Here is a 22,009-nt window from a genome sequence, read left to right on the forward strand (position 1 = left end):
ACTAACCCCCAGTCTTCTGGGGCCTCCCCAGTTAGCCAGCACCGTTGATTATCATCCCTGTGCTGAGGCAGTTGAGGAACAGACCAATGATTTTCACAGTGTTCCTGGATCACAGGTAGCATTGCCAAGGACACATTCCAAAGCACTTTGTCCTTCCTGGACATGAGGTTCAGCTGCACCAAAGGTCCTCTGGGGCTTTGGGGAGAGTGGTGGAGATGGAACATGGGTCGAGGAGGGAGAGGTTGAGGAGGAAGAAATACATGCGGGTGTTGAGGTGATGACGGCAGTGATGACGAGGCCGTTGGTTATGAGGGCAGCCAGGTCAGTGGTGTCGTGGTTTAACCCTGGCCGGCAACCAAGCACCACGCAGTCACTTGCTCACCCCTCCCTCACCCAGAGGGATCAGGATGAAAATCAGGAAGGAATGTAAAACGCAAGGATTGAGATAAGAACAACTTAATAGGCAAAGCAAAAAGCCGCGGGCACAAGCAAACAAAGCAAGGAATTCATTCCCCACTTCCCATGGGCAGGCAGGTGTTCGGCCATCCCCAGGGCAGCAGGGCTCCATCACGTGCCATGGTTACTCGGGAAGACAAACGCCATAATGCCAGATGTTCCCAACTTCCTTCTCTTCCCCCAGTTTATATACTCAGCATGACGTCATATGGCATGGAATACCTCTTTGGCTACCCTGGGTCACCTGTCCTGGCTGTGTCCCCTCCCAATATCCCGTGCCCCTCCAGCCCTCTCGCTGGCAGTGCCCGAGGAACCAAAAAGTCCTTGACTTAGTATAAACATCGCCCAGCAACAACTAAAAACATGAGTGTGCTCTCAGCATTGTTCTCACATCATAGCCCAAACAGATCATATACTGAAGAAGAAAATTAACTCTATCCCAGTTGAAACCAGGACAGGTGCTCAGGAAGAGCCAGAAGTGCAAGAGCTGCAGCTCCCATGGGTCTCCATATGCCAGGAGGAGGAACTGGGCGATGAAGGTGCCACTGGGCATTTGCTGCCTCTGGGAATGGGGACCTATCCAATAGGGAAAAGACTGTGACAAGTTAGGGGAGATTTCTCTGAACAAACCCTCAAGCTTTCCTCATCAAAACCACACTGAAAAGGCCTTTCTGATTTTTGGAAGACCTTTGGATGTCCCTCTCATGAGCTGTGGTTGGTCTGGCTGAGGGTGTTCCAAGGAGCAAGGGACTATGCTGTGGGCTCTGCAGGTGTCTGTCCTGCCTTATGGCAAGGGGGAAAGAGGAACTTGGGGTGATCAAAGATTAAACGTTCTCATGGCATCAAAGGGCTTTCCAGCATTGTCACTCCCAGTTCACCCCACTACAGAGTGGGGTTGAGGGGACTTTTTTCTGTGTCTGCTGTTTCAATTGCCTCTGGGAAAATTACTCATTACTTTGGAATTAGGGAAAACTGGGACCCAACAGAAGCCTAGCAGTATAGAAAGATTTCTAGGCTAAAATAACTGCATCGCTTTTAGGATGGTTGGCATGGACGGAATCTACTCTACCACAGCTCCCTAAGCAACACACCCTGCCATCTCAGCACCTGCTGATGGGAGTAATGGAGGGTGGAGCAAGTGGAGACCCCACAGTCAAGCTCTGCTGTGCTCCCTGCAGGAAGGGAAACTTGATGGTACCACACAGCTGATGTCACATAAGAAGCTACGAGAGGCTGTCCACTGCTGAGCCAACCATTGAGGCGATAGGACTTTCCTCAGATGAAATAATCTCCCTGTAATACCAATGCACACCTCCATGCCAAAGTTACCCACCTCCAAGGTCCTACTACACCTCCCTGGGCACAGGATACCAAACAGTAACAACAATATGAATGACTGGAGTCACTCAAGCTCCACCAAAATGTCAATACAATGAACTGGGCCAGGACTGAAATAAGTCCGGAGGTGGCGGGTGTTCTAAACTCCTCAATTACCACAGTGATTCAGTGGTTCACTATCTGATAAACACCTCTGTGAACAAAGTGAGGTCAAGTGAGGACCCACTCTCTGGGAATGAAGGGACTTCTGACCAAGGGAGTCACCTTGGGAAGGATGAGTGACATAGAACAAGGGGTGGAAAGAACACCATTGCCAAAGGAACGAGCATTCAAGCAAGGAAGTTCTGGCCACAGCCGAAGACAAGCTGGTAAGGTCTTTCAACCCTCATACATATAAAAAAAAAACAAAAACAAAACCAAAAACACCTAAAAACAAACCAAAAAAACCCCAGTCAATAGTAAGACAAAGGTAACTGTGGTAGTGACAGATTGCAACCTCCATGTCAAACAGCCCTCAAACGCGGGCAAAACCCCGCTTGGGGAGCGTGTGCAGTCAGTGAAAGCCTTCCGTGGTGCTGCCTGAGGGTGAGCACTAACGTACCTCACGAGTGAGAAACTTGTAACCTATCCCATGTAGGTAAATGAATAAGCAACGCGCTATGAAGTGTCAAAGTGGACAATGAGGGGATAAGTGAGTGGAGACTCCATGGGAACTTCTGGGATCAGTGGATGGGCTGAACCTGTCGTTCCCCCTAGGGACGCCTATAGGGTAAGAACTTTATGCCAGCACTAACTCACGGTAGCTGTTGCTCAGTGTGTTGCTTTAAGCGTGTTTTGCAGTCAGCCTACCATTACTGGCATTCTTTGAACCTTACTCTGTCACAAACTTGCATAATAAAAATCTTCAGCTGAAGCTCATTTCCTATAAGTCTCTGGAGATGTGAGTAGGTGTTTTAAGGGCTCTGACTCAATGATGCTGTCAGCGGGGTTCCTGGATAGGTTGGTAGAGTCACCCTCGGATACAGTGGGCTGCCAAAGCACAGGTCGTGGGCAGCTTGGTCAGACACAAGGGTCTCGTCTCTCTTTGGAAACTGCCAGGCTCATTAAAAACCAAGAGTCTGAGGAAACCCCTTGTCGTAACACGAAAGCACTGCTGCACATCTGGGCTGAAGCCCCCCAGCTGTGGCACCAGCCCAGCTCTGCCTGGCCATAAGGCAACCTGGTACCAAGTGTCCCCGAGCCCGTGGGTGCAAAGGCTTTGCTTCAGAGCAGAGACATGGCCTGGGCAAAGGAGAGCTGAGTCTTGAGCCCTCGGACTGTGCAATGAAGTGCTGAAATGGGCTCTGCAGGGCTTACTGAAGCACTGAAGACATCCTCCCTGCCCCTGCCTGCAGAACCACCAGACACACACATACACACACGCTCCTTTAGGAGTACTTGGATCCTTTGCTGCAGTTTTCCTGGTGTCCTCTCTAGTAATGGGTTAACAAAAGTTGATACTCCTGCAGAAAACTTTTTCTAGTAAGAGAATTGCCACTGCTGGAAATAAGTGTGTCCCCCCAGGAGAGGCAAGGCCCATGAGGGATTGCCTCATCCTGCTGCCCAGCAGGTTCCCCTGCAGCCCCAGGGACAGCTGGAGGGAGCCCAGAGGGGCAGAGGAGGGAGGCAGGGAGAGCTCAAAAGCAGCCCTTGGTGGGGGGCTGCTGAGAGCTCCCTGCTGGAGAAATCTGCAGAGCCCTGGAGCCGGTAAGTGTGTGGCTGCAGGGCAATGCCTCTGCAGTTCCTAGCCGGGTCTGCAGCAGCTGGGGCCCCCCCAGCCTGTGGGACCGTGTGGGAGCCTTGTGCTGTGGAGGAGGCCAGTGTGCTGCAGAGCAGGGCTTCCCTGCTGCAGCGTGGGAGGGCCAGGGCATGTGGGCTGCCTTGTGCCAGGGCCGGCTGCAGGGCTGTGAAGGTGGCTGTGCAGGCAGGGGTGCCCAGGGCTGTCCTTGCCAGCAGGGTCCCTGCAGCCCAGGGGGCTGTGTGCTGGGGCAGGGGCTCTGCTGCCTGCCAGGGGCAGCTCTCAGCCTGCTGGGGGCTCCCGACAGCTCTGGGGGCGTATGGACCGACCCCTGATAGGGAAGGATCTCTCTGCTGTTGAGAGTGTGCCGCAAGGGTGAGCGCTGCTTAGAAGTATAGGTTACCCTCAGAATATGTCTGGATGAGACTTTTTGTATCGAAGGTCAGCGCAGGGATTGCTATGATAAATCCAGGGCTCTCCTCAATCTGTGTTTTCAGTTTTCTGTTGTTGGGGGCAGGAGAGGGAAGGCAGAAATGTTAATGGAGAGCTCGAGTTTGAAGATGTCCCTGAGACTGCCAGCTGTAACTCTGAGTGATGAGGAGGTCTGCCAGGAGCCTCCTGAAGTGCCCTCAGCCACTCCTCCGCCTATGAACAGCAGCAGCAGCACCTTTGCTGGAGCCATCAGGGTCGTTCTGAGCTGCCCTTTTCCCCCTGCGGACAGGACCCTGTGCCCAGCCAGTGCCCTTCAGAGAGGCACGTTTGTGCGGGGCCAGTGCACAGAGGCAGAGATGTGGTCTGTGAGCACTGACAGGGAAAGACCTGGCACAGGGAGATACCTCCCACAAGGAAAGTCTCCTGACATCCAGGATATTGCAAGGACTGATAGGAAACTTCAGACAGAATTGTTGTTGAAGGGAGAATCAGAAAGCTCTCTCTGACCATGTGCAGTGCAGACCCCTTTCTCTGAGGCATCCCCCTGGCCTGCTCTCCCCCCAGCAAAGCCTCTGCCCTCAGGACTGGGGGTCCCGAGGCGTGAGCCACCCCCTCTGCAGCCAGAGCTCCAGCAGAGCCGCGGTGCAGCTCTGCAGCCACGTGCCCCGGTCCCTCTGCAGAGCACAGGGGCTGAGAGCAGCTGCCCGGCAGTGTTGGTGTGTGGGAGGTGGCGAGCAGAGCTGGGCAAGGGCAACGCTGCCCTCAGTGCCTGGCTCGCTCGCCCTGGACACTCTTACCTCAACCTTCAGTGCAATTTTACTTCTTTCTCTGCCGTTTTGGGTTAGTTTTATTCTCTATCTCTTGCTGTCAGGCTCTCTGGGGATGGGTGTTTCAGCTGCAGAGTCACACTCTGACCTTGTGGGTCCTCTCCTGCAGGTGTGTCCATGGGAACAAGTGTCCCAGCTTTCCTCTCACCTGTGGGGCTGTGGGCAATGCCCTATGTGGGGCTGGGCAATGGGCTGGTTCTCCCTGAACCTGATGCTCTTGTTAGGGCACTTGGCTACCTCCTTGAAGTTCCCTTCCAAGCAGCGAGTTGCCCTCCAGAATGGAAACCTGTCCCCTCGCACCCATTAGTGATCTGAAAGCCCCACGTAGAAGCGTAGAGTTTCTGTGATGGAGAAAACACTGTTGGGGTGGGTGAAATGAGCTGTGTATCCTTTGCTGTGGGTGGGATGCTGAGTTCTGATGAAAGTCTACACCCTTTACTGGTCTGTGGTGGGTCAGTCCGTTCTCAGCAGTGCCTTGTGGTATTTCAGGGTAACATGGGAGTGTGGCCACCATTCATCTCAGGAAGGTGCAAGCCCATAGAAACTGGGAACCTGATGGACAGACCACCTCCCCTCACTGGGCACTCACCCACAGGCAATCCTCTTGCCTCACAGACCTCACTCTGTTCCCCCGGAGGGCAGCAAAAATGCTCTGCTTTTCTGACATGTGAAAATACTCAACAGGAGAGATGGGGGGGAGCTGTGAAAAAAACTAAAGCTCTCTTACAATGCCTTCACCCTTCCCGTTCCTTAGCACTGGCGCTGCAGACGCTGACCAGCCCTTCTGCGTTGGCACTGGTTTCAGAGGACAAAATTAAACACCAGGACTGGTCCCTGCCCCCACCCACTGCTGCAGAGTGGGGCTGGCTGGTCAGGAGCCCGTGGGCAGATGCCCTGCTCTTCATCACCCACACGGCCAGCACCAAGCAGGGCTGCAGCCACACAGCTGCAGGAAGGTCTCCGAGAAAAGAGAGGGATGTCTGTGTGTGACGGGGGGATGGTCTGTGGGAAATGGCTTTGATTTTGCTTGCAGAAGTCTCCCCTAAATTATCACTGTCTTTTTCTCCTGTGACAGGACCATATGCCCAGAGGCAGCACATGTCCAACAGCAGCTCCATCACCCAGTTCCTCCTCCTGGCATTGGCAGACACGCGGGAGCTGCAGCTCTTGCACTTCTGGCTCTCCCTGGGCATCTACCTGGCTGCCCTCATGGCCAACGGACTCATCATCACCACCATAGTGTGCGACCACCACCTGCAAACCCCCATGTACTTCTTCCTCCTCAACCTCTCCCTCCTCGACCTAGGCTCCATCTCCACCACTCTCCCCAAAGCCATGGCCAACTCCCTCTGGGACACCAGGGACATCTCCTACTCAGGATGTGCTGCACAGCTCTTCCTGATTGTCTTTTTCCTTTCAGCAGAGTGTTCTCTCCTCACCGTCATGGCCTATGACCGCTCCGTGGCCATCTGCCAGCCCCTGCACTACGGGACCCTGCTGGGCAGCAGAGCTTGTGTCCACATGGCAGCAGCTGCCTGGGCCAGTGGGTTTCTCCATGCTGCGCTGCACACGGCCAATACACTGTCACTGCCGCTCTGCCAAGGCAATGCCCTGGGACAGGTCTTCTGTGAAATCCCACAGATCCTCAAGCTCTCCTGCTCACACACCTACCTCAGGGAAGTGGGGCTAATTGTGGCTGGTGCTTCTTTATTATTTGGCTGTTTTGTTTTTATTGTTCTGTCTTACATGCAGATCTTCAGGGCTGTGCTGAGGATCCCCTCTGAGCAGGGATTGCACAAAGCCTTTTCCACGTGCCTCCCTCACCTGGCCGTGGTCTCCCTCTTTGTCAGCACTGCCACGTTTGCCTACCTGAAACCCCGCTCCATCTCCTCCCCATCCCTGGACCTGGTGGTGGCAGTTCTGTACTCGGTGGTGCCTCCAGCAGTGAACCCCCTCATCTACAGCATGAGGAACCAGGAGCTGAAGGGTGCAATGTGCAAACTGATAGCTGGATGTTCTTCTAAAGCATTAAAATGATGAATAGCATTTATAATGTAGTTCATCACAGACCCTGACTCTCTTCTGAATTTTTTGTAGTTACTTGTGGTATTTCAGTTCTGATAAAGTTGTCATCCCCATTCAAATTCCTTCTGTGATTTTCTTTTCTGAAGGTGCCCTGCTCTCTCCTCATCTAACAAAGCCAAAGGGCCATTAGGAAACTATATTTTGGCTGGGATTCTTCCTTCCAAGGCCTTTCTGGAGCTGCAGGGACAGTTCCTCTGTCCACAGACGGAGGGGAAAAGGTTCCTGGCATGGCAGCAGTACCAGGGAACACCAGCCCTTGGCTCTCAAGTGCTGTCCTTCTTCCACTTCCACACTCTCCTTCTGACCCCATGCCTTGGTGTAAGGCCTGAGGGCTCTGGCAGCTTGGTCACCGCCGTGCTGCATGGCAGTCCTGTGAGCGCAGGCAGGGGCAGGCAACGGGCACTCTGTGATGGTGCTGGCCTCCATAAAATGCTATGGATTTGTGGAGACCACCTGAATGCAGCACTGCAATGTGCTTCCTTGAACCGAGGTCCCCGTGCCCGTTGCTCATGACGAGGGCCATCTCCGCGAGGTGCCGAGCAGTTCACGACACCCCCGGGCTGAGGTGCTGCCAGCCTCTGGCAGGGGCAGCAGGAGGCCAGGCAGTCACTGTGCCTGCTGCAGTGCTCTGCCTCCGCATGTGCCAGGGACGGGCTCGTGCCTCTGAGCACCCCTGTGCGCGTGAGGCTGGGGTTCAACCACGCCAGCAGTGCATGAGGCCAGCTGAGGTGGGGACACCTCCCAGGGCACAGCCGTTCCTGTGTGTGACTGCAGGAACAAAGGCCACTGTCCCAGGGAGATTCATCTCACCCGCCTTGGGCAGGCTCATTGCAAGGGCCTCGGTCTGATCACGGCACCCTTTCTGGATGGTGCCCTCAAATGTGTCCGAGCAATCAGGGAGGTTCTGGGGTCCTGGCAAAAGGCAGACATCCAGCCTTTGTTCAGGAAAAGCAAGAAGGACAATTGGGAGAAATACAGGCTGGTCATCCTCACCTTAGTGTCTGGGGAAATGACGGTGGAAATATTCCTGCAGCCATTTCCAGGTAATTGTGGGACATCAAAGGGCTTGCTGCACCCATACGTATTGAGGCAAGAAGAGGATGGTTTGTACCTGGACCTTTGCAAGGGTTTTGACTTTTTCTCCTGCACTTTCTGTATAGGCAGATGGGTGACTTCTGGAGTGAAGAAATGGAGGATACTGTGGGGGGAAGTTGGCTGGGGGCTTGTGGCTATGTCTCGAGCTAGCTCAACAGCGTCAGGGAGCGAAACCCGACCTTGGGAGAGAGACACAGTTATGCTTGTTGGAAGGAAGCCATGGGAGCAAGAGGAGAAACTTGAAGATAGAGAGTGGTCTGCAGAGCTTGTGGCCTTGTAGATAAAGGGAGTTGCTGAGCTGCTGTGTCTGTAATAAAAAAAGAGCCCAGAGTGGAAAATTGCTGAGCACAATTACAGGCTGACACGTCAGCCCGCTGCAAAGGTATAAAAGGCTTGCTTGATTATTGATTAATAAAGTGTCTTCGAGGTGTCTTCAGGTGTCTTTGTGCCTTCGATCCTCTCCCAGAGTCGGTGCATCATACGCCACAGGGGCTCAAGACCAAATGTCACCAGTGGTCAAGTCCTCCTGGTGGCCACTGACTAGTGGCATCTTCCAGTGCAAGCAGTTGGGCCAACTGTGTTGAATGTCTTTATTGTCTCCCAGTACAAGTTGACAAAGTGGCTTTTCAGACCCTCCTGTGGATGATGCCAAAGTGGGCAGAGCCCTTGAGCGATGCTAACCAGTTCACCCTGCCTTGAGCAGGACGGCTGGACAAGGGCATTTACAGGGGCCTCTCCCAACCTGAGATATTCTAGGACTCATTGACTCACTTCCCTGGAGAGCTCTGTTGGGATGGGATAGCAGGGGGAAGAAGGGAAAACAGAGGCGCAGAAGCAGAGACAAAACATGGTCCAGTAGAAACAAAGCAGTTCCTCTGGGGAATGTTCTCTCAGCCAGATGGTAGGTAGGAAATCCATGAGATAAATTGGCTGACAGAAGCTTCCCTTTATCTGCTGGGTGCTGGGCCACGGGGAGGGTGACGGCTGAGGACGGTATCTCGTGGTGAGTTGTGTCTCAGGGACTCACATTCCAGCAGGAAGCCAATGGCTGTGGCGGGGGCAGTGAGGCCAGTTCTGCCTGCGGAGGGGACAGGCCACCAGCAGCAATGTGCCTGGGAAAGGGGCGGTGAGGTCACCTCTGCCTGACACAGCGCGTAGGGCAGCCCCTGACTCATGGCTGGGACACGTGCTGTTAAGCTCCATCTGCCAGTGTCTCGGGCAGGCCAGCAGAACCAAGGGGCTTCTTTCTTGCTTGTCACGTCTCTGCTGCCTGAGAACATGACAGCACCGCAGCAGGCACACGGCTTGCTCGTGTCTATGCGAGAAGCTGAAAGGCTCGCAGCCTTGGAAGAGCGTGATGAGGCCGTGGCATGGTCAGGGGAAAGGCCACAAGGAGGGTGACGGGTCGGGATGCCCGCCTGAAGGGTGGTTTCCCAGGTGGTGGAGCTTTCCTTGGAGGTAGGGAAGAGCAGGAGGGAGAAGCACTGCCACCCAGTGCAGCTGGGAAAGTGGAGACTGGAGGTCAGGAGGAGGAAATGTCACTCAGGGGCTTGTGCTGTGGTGGGAGACGTCGTCCAGAAGGAGTATGAGATCAGTCCATGTCTGTGTGTTTGCAGGAACAGCGTGTGAGGGTGGGCAGACGTGAGTGCATGTGTGGCAAGGGCAGGGCGAGAGCAAGGTGGGGAAGCCAGATGGGTGCCTGCGGCCTGCCAGGGAAAAGCAGCAGCCGTGGGACAGCGTAGGACAACGTGAGACGGAAGGCAAAGGGCACGGGCAAGGCTGGAAGTCACCAAGAGAACCCAAGGGTTGTCCCCTTGCGTACGGCCATTGCCTGTGCCGTACAGAGTGCAGTTTATGGCACCTGCAGTGTCCTTGGCCATCTCTTCCTTTCCTGTGGATCTCTTTGTCACTGCCTTCCCCAGTTCAGCAGCCCCTCGCCAAGGAATAAACCACCCAGCAGAAGAGTGAAACCCAGTGGGTCTCTCTGTAAGGGGTGGTTGATTCTGCCTGTATCTCCGCAGTTAAGTTGTTCCCCACCGACTGTTCTCCAGTGTCTCAGTCAGTCATATCAGGAAAAATCCCTCCCCGTGTACATCTACCCGACCACCTTGGTGGTAATGCTTTTTGTGCTACAGGGCACATATCCAGCACCACCCAGTGCCCAGTGGAACGTTCCAGTACCTACTGTTAGTTAGTTCTGACAGCTTCATGAAATGCATTGAGCAATCACAATGTGGGTAGGGCCCCACAAAGACCAGAGTTCCATTTTGGTGTGTCTCGGCTTCATTTTAGTAACACACTTCACACTGAGTGTGGATTCAGTGTTGTCCAGGTCTGGAGGTCAGTCTCGTTCCAATGAGTGTATTTTGGTCTTAGCCACAGTTACTCCCACTAGTCCCCAGTGGGATGGGGATACCAGCTACAGGCATTCCTGCATGAGGACATTCAGGGAAATGGGTACGTACCCAACAATCACTCCTCCTAACAGCATTTATCGATTCTTCAACAATTTTCAAATGAGTATTCCATGTCCATGACTCCTCCTGATCCCACCCAAGCTGAGGATTTAGCATACCACATCACAGGCCAAATTCTATACATCTGTAAAACATGTTTCAACATATATCTACAAAGGAGAGACAAGTAGCAGGCTCCAGCTTCCCTGTAGACAGCCCAGTCTTATCTGGGGTCGCATTTCAGTCATTCACTTACATGCTGTCTGGCAATAATGCAAGATACCGAACCTAGAACTTCATGATTCTGGAGGTAGTTTCAAGCATAAAGGTTTTTCTTGCTTGACAGTCCATTCTGGTGATGTGGCTGCTTAAACCCTGCTATGGCACGTCCATGGAGTGACTCCTTCAGGCTTGACAGCAGCGTAGGTGCTGAGCAAAATCTGGAAAGGTCCTTTCACTTCTCTTCAACGGTTCATCCAACCACGTTCTAAGATACACACAATCTCCGGGTCGGTAGTGATGTACAGGCACGTCCAGGGACAGATCTGCGCTCACAGTGACGTACCTCTGGAGAGAGGACAGGACCTTTCATAAAGACTGAACATACTCTTTTAAGCCATGTTTCCCTTCTATTATTTTGGGATTCACTCCCCTTTCTGTCACCTGGCAAGGTTTACCATGTATCCTTTCCAAAGGACTAAGTCTCTCCTTCCGTTTACGCTGGATCCTGTATCTGTAGCAATGCTGAGGGAAAAGCATCTGACTGCTCTCTCTGAGGTTCTTGTCAGATTTTACTCATCTGTCTTTTCAGGCTTTGCTTCATTCTTTCTACTTTCCCGCTTGATTGAGGTCTCCATGGAGTGTGGAGATCCCATTTTACCCCTCCTAGTTTAGCTAAAAGGTGAAGGGCTTCTACTACCAAGTGTCGACCCCTACCCAAAGAAAGTCCTATGGGTACCCCAATCTCAGCATAATCTCTGAACTTACACTTACGATATTTCTTATTGGTGCGACAAGGGAAAGCTTCCAGCCAGCCTGAAAAAGCATCTGCCATTACTAAAAGGTACGGATACCCATTTTGCTGCAGTAACTTGGAAAAAGTCTAATTGCCAGTAATCCCCTGGGCTTTGTCAGCCCTGGGAAAGATCATTGGGGTAGGTGAGGGTTATTCTTCAGGTACAACTCAGGCTTCTTCACTCTGCTTTTTGTTTTCCCAGTCATGGTACATTTAGAACTTGCCCTTTCAAGGCTTCTACCAAACTCTCAATTCCCCAGAGAGTTTCGTGGTGCTTCCTTTTAACCAATTCACAGATAATTTCCTCTGTAAATGTTAGTTGATGCGAAGGAGTCACCCATCATCCGTGATTTGGGTTGCCTTCAGTATATTAGCCAACCGATTGTTTTCTGGTGGATCCTGTGGGCTCTTAGGCCCTACTTTCTGCCGTTTCTCTGGCAGGACTAGCAATATTTGACTTTCAGCTGCTTCTTTCCTTGCTTGATCTGCCACTTGCTGTCCTATATGCACCGAGCTATCTCCAAGGTGCTGCACTTTACAATGCATAATTGCCAGCACCCTGGGTCAACTGGTCACCTGAAATGATTGTTGGGTCTTTGCCTCATAATTTGACGGGGGATCCTTGAGAGGTTCAGAGTCCTCTTTCTTTCTTTCTTTCCAACAGCCCCATCAGCATGGTCGTTTCCAAAGGCAAATTTCAAATATGTCCATGCATTAAAAAAGCCTTGTCTGTTCATAATAATCCCAGTGCCTTTAGTAAGGCTGTGAGTTCTGCCTCTTAGGCCCACGTGTCAGATGAGAGGGCTTTGGCTTCTCTTCTCTCTCTGATAGTTACCACCACATGTCCTGCTCTTTGGGTCCCATTTCGCACAAAACTACTACCACCTACAAATAAGTCCCAGTCTCCATTTTCTGTTGGCGTGCCTTTTAATTCCACTCGGCTAGAATATACCTCTGCCATTGTCTTTAAACAATCATGAGTTGGTTCTTCTTTTCCACTGAGATCATGTCATTTTTGCCCAGGTGTCAGTTCCTGGGCCTCTTGCATCGGTAATACTGTAGCTGCCACCGTGCGCGGACAGGTTGGCCGTCCTTTACTGACACTGTCCAGCTGTTTGGAAAAGCTCCCCACGGCTCTGCTCCATGGTTCCAGGCTCTGGGCCAACACTCCTAAGGCAACGTGTCACCTTTCATGCACAAAGAGTTCCAATGGGTTTTCTAGATTTGGGAGGCCTAGAGCTGGAGCACTCATTCCAGTCCCTTTCCATTCCGTAAAGGCATCTCTGCACTCCTGAGTCCAGACAAGGAGGTTTCCCTTTCCTCCGACACCTTCATATAAAAGCTTGGCAATGAGTCCCAAATTCGTTATCCATAAGTGACACCACCCAGCCATTCCCAGGGATGCTCTGAGCTCTTGTTTTCATTTGGCTTCTGGGATTTGACAAATGGCCCTTTTCCTCCAGCTCCAAGACTCTGCTGGCCCAGGCAAATTGTAAATCCCCAATTGGTTGCTTCTTCTGGGGTGGTCTCTGCCTTTTCCCAGGGTACTTTGTACCCTGCTAGCCCCCAAAGTTTAGGAGGTCCTTGTTATAGAATCTTCTTTACTACTGGTTGCTAGCAGTATGTCACCTACCTATTGCAGCAAGGCGACATTTTCCTACCTCTTTTGCCAGCTTTCCAACTCACTGGCTAATTGATTTCCAAAGACTGTAGGACTATTTTTAACTCCTTGCAGTCATACAGCCCTGCACAGCTGGGTTTCTCGACCAGTTTCAGGGCTTTCCCATTTGAAACCAACCGACTGGTGACTGGCAGCAGCCAGCACAAGGCAGAAGAGCGCATCTTCCATCTCATACAGTAAACCATTCCTCATTCTCCTTCAGGGTGGTCAGGAGGGCATACGGGTGCGCTACTGCCTCATGGACATCTTGCACAGTTGGATTTATAGCTCTTGAATCTTGCACCAGTTTGTATTCTTCTGAATTTGGCTTCCTGACAGGTAATACTGGAGTGTTATGTTCTGATTGGCATTCTCTTAGTAACCCCAAATCTGTGATTTGTTCAATTAAGGACTGCAACCCTTTCCTGACTTGTAGTTTAACTGGGTACAGCTTTTGACTTGCTGGTCTGCCATTTGGCTTCCACTGGATGATTACTGGTTCCCCTGCTTGGGGTTGCCCTGGTGTTCCTGAAGCCCATACAAGAGGTATTGCAGCATTTGTACCTGCTTCTGGTATCTGCTGTAGCTCGACTTCCTTCTGCAACATAAAAACGTGGGCATCCAAATCTTTATTGTCAGGAATATGGTTCCTTTGAGGAAGCCCAGGTGGCACCTCAGGTAGATTTGGTTTCTGTCAACCAGCAACTGAATGCCAGCCCTGCAGTGCGTCTGACCCAAGTTCATCCAGCTGGTCCATGAACAGGAAGCCCATCACAGTGGGGGTTCCAATCACCTGGCTACTCCCACACTCCACTGGTACTTATTCCAACAATCCTTTGCTCAGCCCCGTGAAGATACCATCAAAGAACCAGTGCATGGTTCTCACAGTGTTCCTGGATCACAGCATATGCAAACTGAAGCACATTTTCAGCAGCACCATGTCCTCCTGGAGGTCAGCCTCCCCTCCCCCACAGGCCTTCAGGGGCCTCAGCAGCACTGCAGCTAGCCAAGCCTTCTTCTGCCAGGGCTGCAGAGCCCAGCACTGCTTTTCTGGCCTTGCAGAGGGCAGGGCTTCCTCTGCTGGTGCACTTAGATTGCCACCGCCACCCACTCCAGCGGGTCTCTGGTCTCCAGCACAGCACGGGCACACGCTGGCTCGGGGGCGCTTGGTACCAGCTTTGCCCGAGAGAAGCCTGAGCTTGGCCCCAGCGCTACGGCTGAGGTGCTGCAGCCCAGAAGCGCACCGATGGCTTGGGACTGGGGCTCAGGCAGGAGGAGCTGGACTTCCACATGCTGTCATCGTGCTGGATATTGATGGAGTAAATCATGACATTGATGAAATAAATCATGACGGGTGGTGGGACGGGTCACAGTGGTGCGGCAGGGAAAGGTGTGGGCTTTTCACGAGGGACAGGCCAGGAAGCTGAGGAGGGGATGCCCTCCGTGTGCAGGCACTTGTTGCACGTGCGGATCTCCTCTCCGGGGTGTGCAGCAGGTTGGGTGAGCCCTTGCAGGAGAGTGTCAGCGAGAGGCCGGTTAGTGTGCCATCCTGGTGGGAGACACAGCACCCGCACTCAGGGTACGGCAGCGGAGAAAGGCTTATCTAAGCAAGCCAAGGAAGTCTGCAGGTCCATGATCCCAGCTCTTATTGGGGACTTCATGACCCTGACGCCTTCTGGAAGGGGAGCACAGCAGGATACACCCTGTCCAGCTCGTGTCGGGGGTCTCTTGAGACAAATTCTTTGCACAGGTGTCAGGCCAACAAAGGTGACGCTCACCTGAATCTGGTCCTTGCCAAACAGGCAGTGCTGCTGAGGGATGTGAAAACCAGTGTCAGCCCCGGCTGTAGTGCTCATGAAATAGGGGGAGAAGACTTTAGCCTCTTCCGGGGACTTGTAGTGGTAGTCCCATGGGCAGCAGCACTCAAGGACAGCAGAGCTGTGTACGGCTGGTCATTCAGGAAAGCATTTTCCAAGCGGAACTGTCCATACCGAGGAGCAGGAAATCAAGCAGACATGCCTAGAGAGATCCTTGGCTAAAGAAGGAATTCCTCAAGAATCTCCAGAGAGAAAAGGAAGCATCCTGGAGGTGGATGCAAGGGCTCAAAGAGGAATTTAGAAATAGGGATGTCTTCAGGGAAGCCAAAGCCTGCTTAGTATGGGGTCTTGCAAGATGTTCAAGGGCATCAAGAGGATCTGTCACTACTTGCAGAACAGTTTAAGAAATAAACGAAGCCCCTGTGTGGCCACTGCTGAGCTTAGTAAGAGCAGGTCTAGATAAAACTGAACATCCTCCAGGTCCTCTTTGCCTTAGTCTTCCCCAGCATCGTGTCCCAAAGCTTTGTGCCTGAAGGCAGGACTCTGGAGGGAACCAGCCAAGTGTGGATGGGGATCATGTCAGGAGTCATTTGACCAAATTCAATGCTTCCCACTCCAGGGAGGTGGAGGGGCGGCATCCCAGGGAGCTGTGTGAGCAGGCCGATGTCCCAGTGAGGCCATTCTCCATCCCCACTGGAAGGTCATAGAGACTGGAGGAACTTCCTCTTGACTGGAAGCACCCATGAATCTCGTGATACCCAAGAAGGACAAATTGAAAGTCCTGCCCCTAAAGTGGACCGAGGCCCTGCGATGACACAGGGCAGGGACTGCCTGGCTGGGTCCTTGGTTTGCATTTGGCAAACTAGGAGCCATCAGGAAAGGTGACCAACAGCCTCCTGGGCTGTATGACCAGGAGCACAGCCACGGCAAGTCATTCCCTCCCTCTGCTTCCCACTTGTTTCACCACATCTAGAGTACTTGTCTAGCTTTGGTGCTCCACAATAGCAGAGAGACATTGGCACGCTGGAGCCATTTCAGTAAAGAATCACAGAGATGGTCAAGGCTGGAGCACGGGCCCTGGTAGATCAGGCTGAGGGAGCTGGGCTGGTCCACCCTGGAGAATGGAGGGCTTTTGTGGGAGGATGTAAGAGCCTTGCGTTGCCTATGGCAAGGTTTCCAAGTACTCACTGTGGTACAAGGCAGGAGCACAGGAAGCAATGAACCGAAGCAAGAGCGCTGTCCTCCTTCTTCACCTTCAGCCTTTAGCTCGGGGAACCACAGGCTGCACGGACCCCCAGTGGTGAGGGGTGTGCCATCAGTTCGAGTCCTCTTGGGTGACATTTCTGGCACCTGAGCGGGTAACTATCCAGGTGGATTTTCCAAGGGTAAATCCTGCCTCACAAACCTGACAGCCTGCAGTTGTGTGTGAGGAGCTCCACAGTGGATGTCATTTCCCTCAGCTTTACAAATGTCTTCCCATGGTCTCCCTCAGTGTTCTGCCCAAGCGATGCCATGACACTCTGGGTGTGAACAGAAAGAGATGGGTAAAACACCAGCTGGATGGTCAGGCTGAGAGAGCAGTGGGGAAGGGCTCACACCCCACCTGGAGGCCACTGGGACATACTGGGGCAGTGTGGGCACCACAGGGGACTCTCCTGCTTACAGTTTAAGAGCTGTAAAGATAATCCAGTGGAGGCAACTCTCACAGTGTCTGTCGGTGGCACCAAACTGAGAGGACCATCCCTGTGCCCTAGGGATGCCATGGAGGGGAACCCTGGCAGGTGGGGTGGCCGCCCTGTCAGGAGCTGCACAGATGCAGGAAGGACCAAGGGACGAGCCTGCACCTCCCTTGGGTGGACTAACACCCTGCAGCTGCAGGGCCTGGGACCTGCCTGGCTGGGCAGTGTCTGTGCAGAAAAGGCCCTGGTGGTGCTGGGGGACAGAAGGCAAAACACAATCCCAGCCCGTGACCTGGTAGCAGAGGCAGCCAGCCGTGCCCTGGAGTGTATGAAGAGGTGCCTTGCCAAGGGAGTGCGGGAAGTGGTTGTGTCCCCATGCTCATCCCTCGTTAGATCCCCTGTCCATGACTGTGTTCATGTTTGGGCCCTGACTGTGGAGGGAAGGAGGGAGGGAGCGGCTGGGTGGCTGCTGGGCTTTTGGCCAGAGACAAGCCATTACAACAAGGAAGGTGTGTATAATTTGGAGGGAGTTAGAGGAAAGAAGGAAGGCAGCAGAATGTCCCCAGGACTTGGAGGGCCATGGAGTCATTTCATTGGCCACCCCATTCAGAATGAAGCTGGGAAGTGAGCCTGAAATTCAGAACCAACAAGGTCCATAGACAGGCCAGGCTGTTCCTATGGTTGTGCCTGGAGACCCGCACACCTACAGCACAGGTTGTGCTGGGGCTGAATCTCCTGCCTGGCTTCAATGGCCTCCCGAAGCCATGGACAAAGCTTTGGGTGGAGGCCCCAGGTGAGGCTGGTCAGGGCCAGGAAGGCCTAGGGATGCTCTCAGGGCCCTGCCCCCATGGGATCCCACCTGCCAGTGCCCTCAGCAGGCCAGGTTCTCCTTCCCTCCTGTCCTGGGCTGTGCTCTGCTGCTCTCCTTCCCCACATGCCTGGGCATCAGGGACACCACAACTGCACACTACTAGAAGCAAGGTGGCCCTGGTCTTCAAATCCCTGAGCAGATTGTTGTCTTTGTGGAGACCCAGGTGCAGGTGAGCATCAGAGTGGGCAACCTGTTTGGTCTGAGGAACTTGCCCACAAGCCCCTGGACTCTTGGCATCCTTGCTTACCTGTCCTGTCAACACCAAGGAGACTGATTCCCCCAGAATAAACCAGATTATCTCACCCATTGTTTCTCCTGCCATAGTATCTCACAAACCAAACATTTTTTTAATTGGCAATAAATTAATCTTTGCCAAGACCTCACATCTCTGGACATGAAAAGAATCATTAAGAGATCTCTTTATCTTTGCCATGAGCATTGCTGGTTTATTTTTTTCCTTTGTCCTGTTGAGTCAGTGCAGCGAATGAGCAGCTGAATGTTTGTCTCACCACTGGCCAAGGTTAACCCACCACAGGACCACATCAGGACTGCTGAGCCCACAATGGGGCTCCCAGCACATGAAAGACCCTGACACATCAGAGAAGTCCTGCAGAGGCCAGAAGGATAGTTGGGACCTGGAGCATATTATGGGCAAAGGGAGGCTGAGAGAGCAAGAGTATTATTTGAGAAATTGTTCTGAATGAAAGACTGGAGCGCTGGACCCAGGCCAGCTGGTGGGATCTCAATCAATATTTGTTAGAACACCATGCCATGAGAACATGATCTTGTTGGAGGTCTCTGACAATGGCCTTCCCTGAGAGACCAACTGTGGCAAGAGCTATGGGACTTGTGTGTAACAAGTGTCAGTAGGAAGGTGGCTCCCTTTATATTTAGAAATGGTGATGGAGTTGGGTATCACCGGGCAACGGAGGAGGACAGAGGTGACCATGCAGCAGTGGTCCCTAATGAGGGCTGGGGTATATGACCAGGCTTGGAAATGAGCAGTGTTTGGGAATTTGTGGGGAAAATTTCCCTTCTGCAGCTTTCTGAGGGTGTGCAGGGAACACGGCACAGATCTGGCCCCTCAGTCCCGCTCCTTTGGTGCCTTGCTGGCTTCACCATGACCCCTGGGTCTGCACCAGGACCACCCTGCTGTGTGCCCCCACGCTGCACACCCACACAGCTGAGCTCTCACTGGTGTTTCCCTCTCCCTGGCCCTTCCCAGCCCAGCCCCCCCTCCCCAGCTCTGCCCACCTCCCCTGCCCTCTCCCCAGCCCAGGCAGACACAGCAGCCCACGCGGGGCTGGCCCCATGCAATTGCCCACCCAAAGGGGGCTGCAGAGCTCTGGGCACTCACCCCATGGCCATAGACCATCACAAGGGCACAGGAGATGCTGGTGGGCAGAGAGGGGTCTCCTCCTGCCAGTCAGCCCCAGGGCTGGCACCAGCCATGGCATGAGGACACAGAGGCCATTGCCTCCCTCTGTCTGCTGCTCCTCTCTCACAGGGACCCTGCTTGCCCACTCCTGGCAGCCCCTCGGCGCCAGTCCCTGTCCCCAGCACCAGGCTGCTGGCCTGGGGGCTCCCCAGGCACCTCCTGCTGCACCAGGGACACAGCAGCCTGCCCCAGCTGGGGCATCCACAGAGACACCTGCTCTTGCCCACGGATGTGGTCTCAGGCATGGCCCTGAGCAGGCGGTGCTGCTGTGCAGGGCAGCGGTGCCTGAAAGCCCAGGGAGATGGTCCCAGGCACATCCCTCTTGGTCACCCACCATTCCCATGGGCACTGGGCCCCCACACGCCAAGGCTCAACACAGGCCCATGCCCTAACGCGTTGCCCCATGCCCTCCTCCCCTGAGCCATGGAGAACCCAAGATCAGAGACGTTGTTCAGGAAACAATTCCTGCAGCTTGTTCCTCAGCTTGGCTTTGGAATTAGTGCCAAAAGTCCAAACATTGGAACTGAGAAATCCTCCTTTTATTACAGAGATGTGAGCCAGGAGTCAAGGTTAATTGTCCACCCATGCACATGTACAAAGAACACCAGGTCAGACAGGCTGGGTTCCCACGTGCAACAGATTCAGACATTTCTAGAAAAACAGGATTGTCACAAATAGAATGCTAAACGCACTGGAGTTTCCAGAAATGAAGGGGAAATGCCTTGTGAAGGGACATGGATAATTTGTTGCTTCTGAGATACACCTGACTGCATCAGCTTCTTCAGTGCGTCCTTCAGCTCCTGGTTCCTCATGCTGTAGATGAGGGGGTTCACTGCTGGAGGCACCACCGAGTACAGGACTGCCACCACCAGGTCCAGGGATGGGGAGGAGATGGAGGGGGGCTTCAGGTGGGCAAATATGGCAGTGCTGAGAAAGAGGGAGATCACGGCCAGGTGAGGGAGGCACGTGGAAAAGGCTTTGTGCCGTCCCTGCTCAGAGGGGATCCTCAGCACAGCCCTGAAGATCTGCACATAGGACAGCACAATGAAAACAAAACATCCACAGACTAAACAGGAACTAATCACTAGAAGCCCCACTTCCCTGAGGTAGGTGTGTGAGCAGGAGAGCTTGAGGATCTGTGGGATTTCACAGAAGACCTGTCCCAGGGCATTGCCTTGGCAGAGCGGCAGTGACAGTGTATTGGCCGTGTGCAGCACAGCATAGAGAAACCCACTGGCCCAGGCAGCTGCTGCCATGTGGACACAAGCTCTGCTGCCCAGCAGGGTCCCGTAGTGCAGGGGCTGGCAGATGGCCACGGAGCGGTCATAGGCCATGACGGTGAGGAGAGAACACTCCGCTGAAAGGAAAAAGACAATCAGGAAGAGCTGTGCAGCACATCCTGAGTAGGAGATGTCCCTGGTGTCCCAGAGGGAGTTGGCCATGGCTTTGGGGAGAGTGGTGGAGATGGAGCCTAGGTCGAGGAGGGAGAGGTTGAGGAGGAAGAAGTACATGGGGGTTTGCAGGTGGTGGTCGCACACTATGGTGGTGATGATGAGTCCGTTGGCCATGAGGGCAGCCAGGTAGATGCCCAGGGAGAGCCAGAAGTGCAAGAGCTGCAGCTCCCGCGTGTCTGCCAATGCCAGGAGGAGGAACTGGGTGATGGAGCTGCTGTTGGACATGTGCTGCCTCTGGGCATATGGTCCTGTCACAGGAGAAAAAGACAGTGATAATTTAGGGGAGACTTCTGCAAGCAAAATCAAAGCCATTTCCCACAGACCATCCCCCCGTCACACACAGACATCCCTCTCTTTTCTCGGAGACCTTCCTGCAGCTGTGTGGCTGCAGCCCTGCTTGGTGCTGGCCGTGTGGGTGATGAAGAGCAGGGCATCTGCCCACGGGCTCTTGACCAGCCAGCCCCACTCTGCAGCAGTGGGTGGGGGCAGGGACCAGTCCTGGTGTTTAACTTTGTCCTCTGAAACCAGTGCCAACGCAGAAGGGCTGGTCAGCGTCTGCAGCGCCAGTGCTAAGGAACGGGAAGGGTGAAGGCATTGTAAGAGAGCTTTAGTTTTTTTCACAGCTCCCCCCCATCTCTCCTGTTGAGTATTTTCAGATGTCAGAAAAGCAGAGCATTTTTGCTGCCCTCCGGTGGAACAGAGTGAGGTCTGTGAGGCAAGAGGATTGCCTGTGGGTGAGTGCCCAGTGAGGGGAGGTGGTCTGTCCTTCTGGTTCCCAGTTTCTGTGGGCTTGCACCTTCCTGAGATGAATGGTGGCCACACTCCCATGTTACCCTGAAATACCACAAGGCACTGCTGAGAACGGACTGACCCACCACAGACCAGTAAAGGTTGTAGACTTTCATCAGAACTCAGCATCCCACCCACAGCAAAGGATACACAGCTCATTTCACCCACCCCAACAGTGTTTTCTCCATCACAGAAACTCTACGCTTCTACGTGGGGCTTTCAGATCACTAATGGGTGCGAGGGGACAGGTTTCCACTCTGGAGGGCAACTCGCTGCTTGGAAGGGAACTTCAAGGAGGTAGCCAAGTGCCCTAACAAGAGCATCAGGTTCAGGGAGAACCAGCCCATTGCCCAGCCCCACATAGGGCATTGCCCACAGCCCCACAGGTGAGAGGAAAGCTGGGACACTTGTTCCCATGGACACACCTGCAGGAGAGGACCCACAAGGTCAGAGTGTGACTCTGCAGCTGAAACACCCATCCCCAGAGAGCCTGACAGCAAGAGCTAGAGAATAAAACTAACCCAAAACGGCAGAGAAAGAAGTAAAATTGCACTGATGGTCTAGGTAAGAGTGTCCAGGGCGAGCGAGCCAGGCACTGAGGGCAGCGTTGCCCTTGCCCAGCTCTGCTCGCCACCTCCCACACACCAACACTGCCGGGCAGCTGCTCTCAGCCCCTGTGCTCTGCAGAGGGACCGGGGCACGTGGCTGCAGAGCTGCACCGCGGCTCTGCTGGAGCTCTGGCTGCAGAGGGGGTGGCTCACGCCTCGGGACCCCCAGCTCTGAGGGCAGAGGCTTTGCTGGGGGGAGAGCAGGCCAGGGG

At 53.6% G+C, this 22,009-nt stretch overlaps 2 protein-coding genes across 2 annotated transcripts; one reads left to right on the forward strand and one right to left on the reverse strand.

The window, feature by feature from the left end:
* The first annotated feature begins 5,913 nt into the window (after positions 1-5,913).
* LOC129734556 (olfactory receptor 14C36-like) lies at positions 5,914-6,867 on the forward strand. Its single transcript, XM_055698166.1, has one exon. It carries the CDS (start codon positions 5,929-5,931, stop codon positions 6,865-6,867), a length of 939 nt encoding a protein of 312 aa, XP_055554141.1. The 5' UTR covers positions 5,914-5,928.
* Positions 6,868-14,993: 8,126 nt separating this feature from the next.
* LOC129734557 (olfactory receptor 14C36-like) lies at positions 14,994-20,679 on the reverse strand. The gene is made up of 3 exons (XM_055698167.1): positions 19,706-20,679; positions 16,425-16,521; positions 14,994-15,122 (listed from the first exon to the last, which is right to left on the reverse strand). Exons 1-3 carry the CDS (start codon positions 20,623-20,625, stop codon positions 14,994-14,996), a joined length of 1,146 nt encoding a protein of 381 aa, XP_055554142.1. The 5' UTR covers positions 20,626-20,679.
* Positions 20,680-22,009: the final 1,330 nt, after the last annotated feature.

The sequence above is a fragment of the Falco cherrug genome, chromosome W, assembly GCF_023634085.1.
Source record: "Falco cherrug isolate bFalChe1 chromosome W, bFalChe1.pri, whole genome shotgun sequence".
Lineage (NCBI taxonomy): Eukaryota > Metazoa > Chordata > Aves > Falconiformes > Falconidae > Falco > Falco cherrug.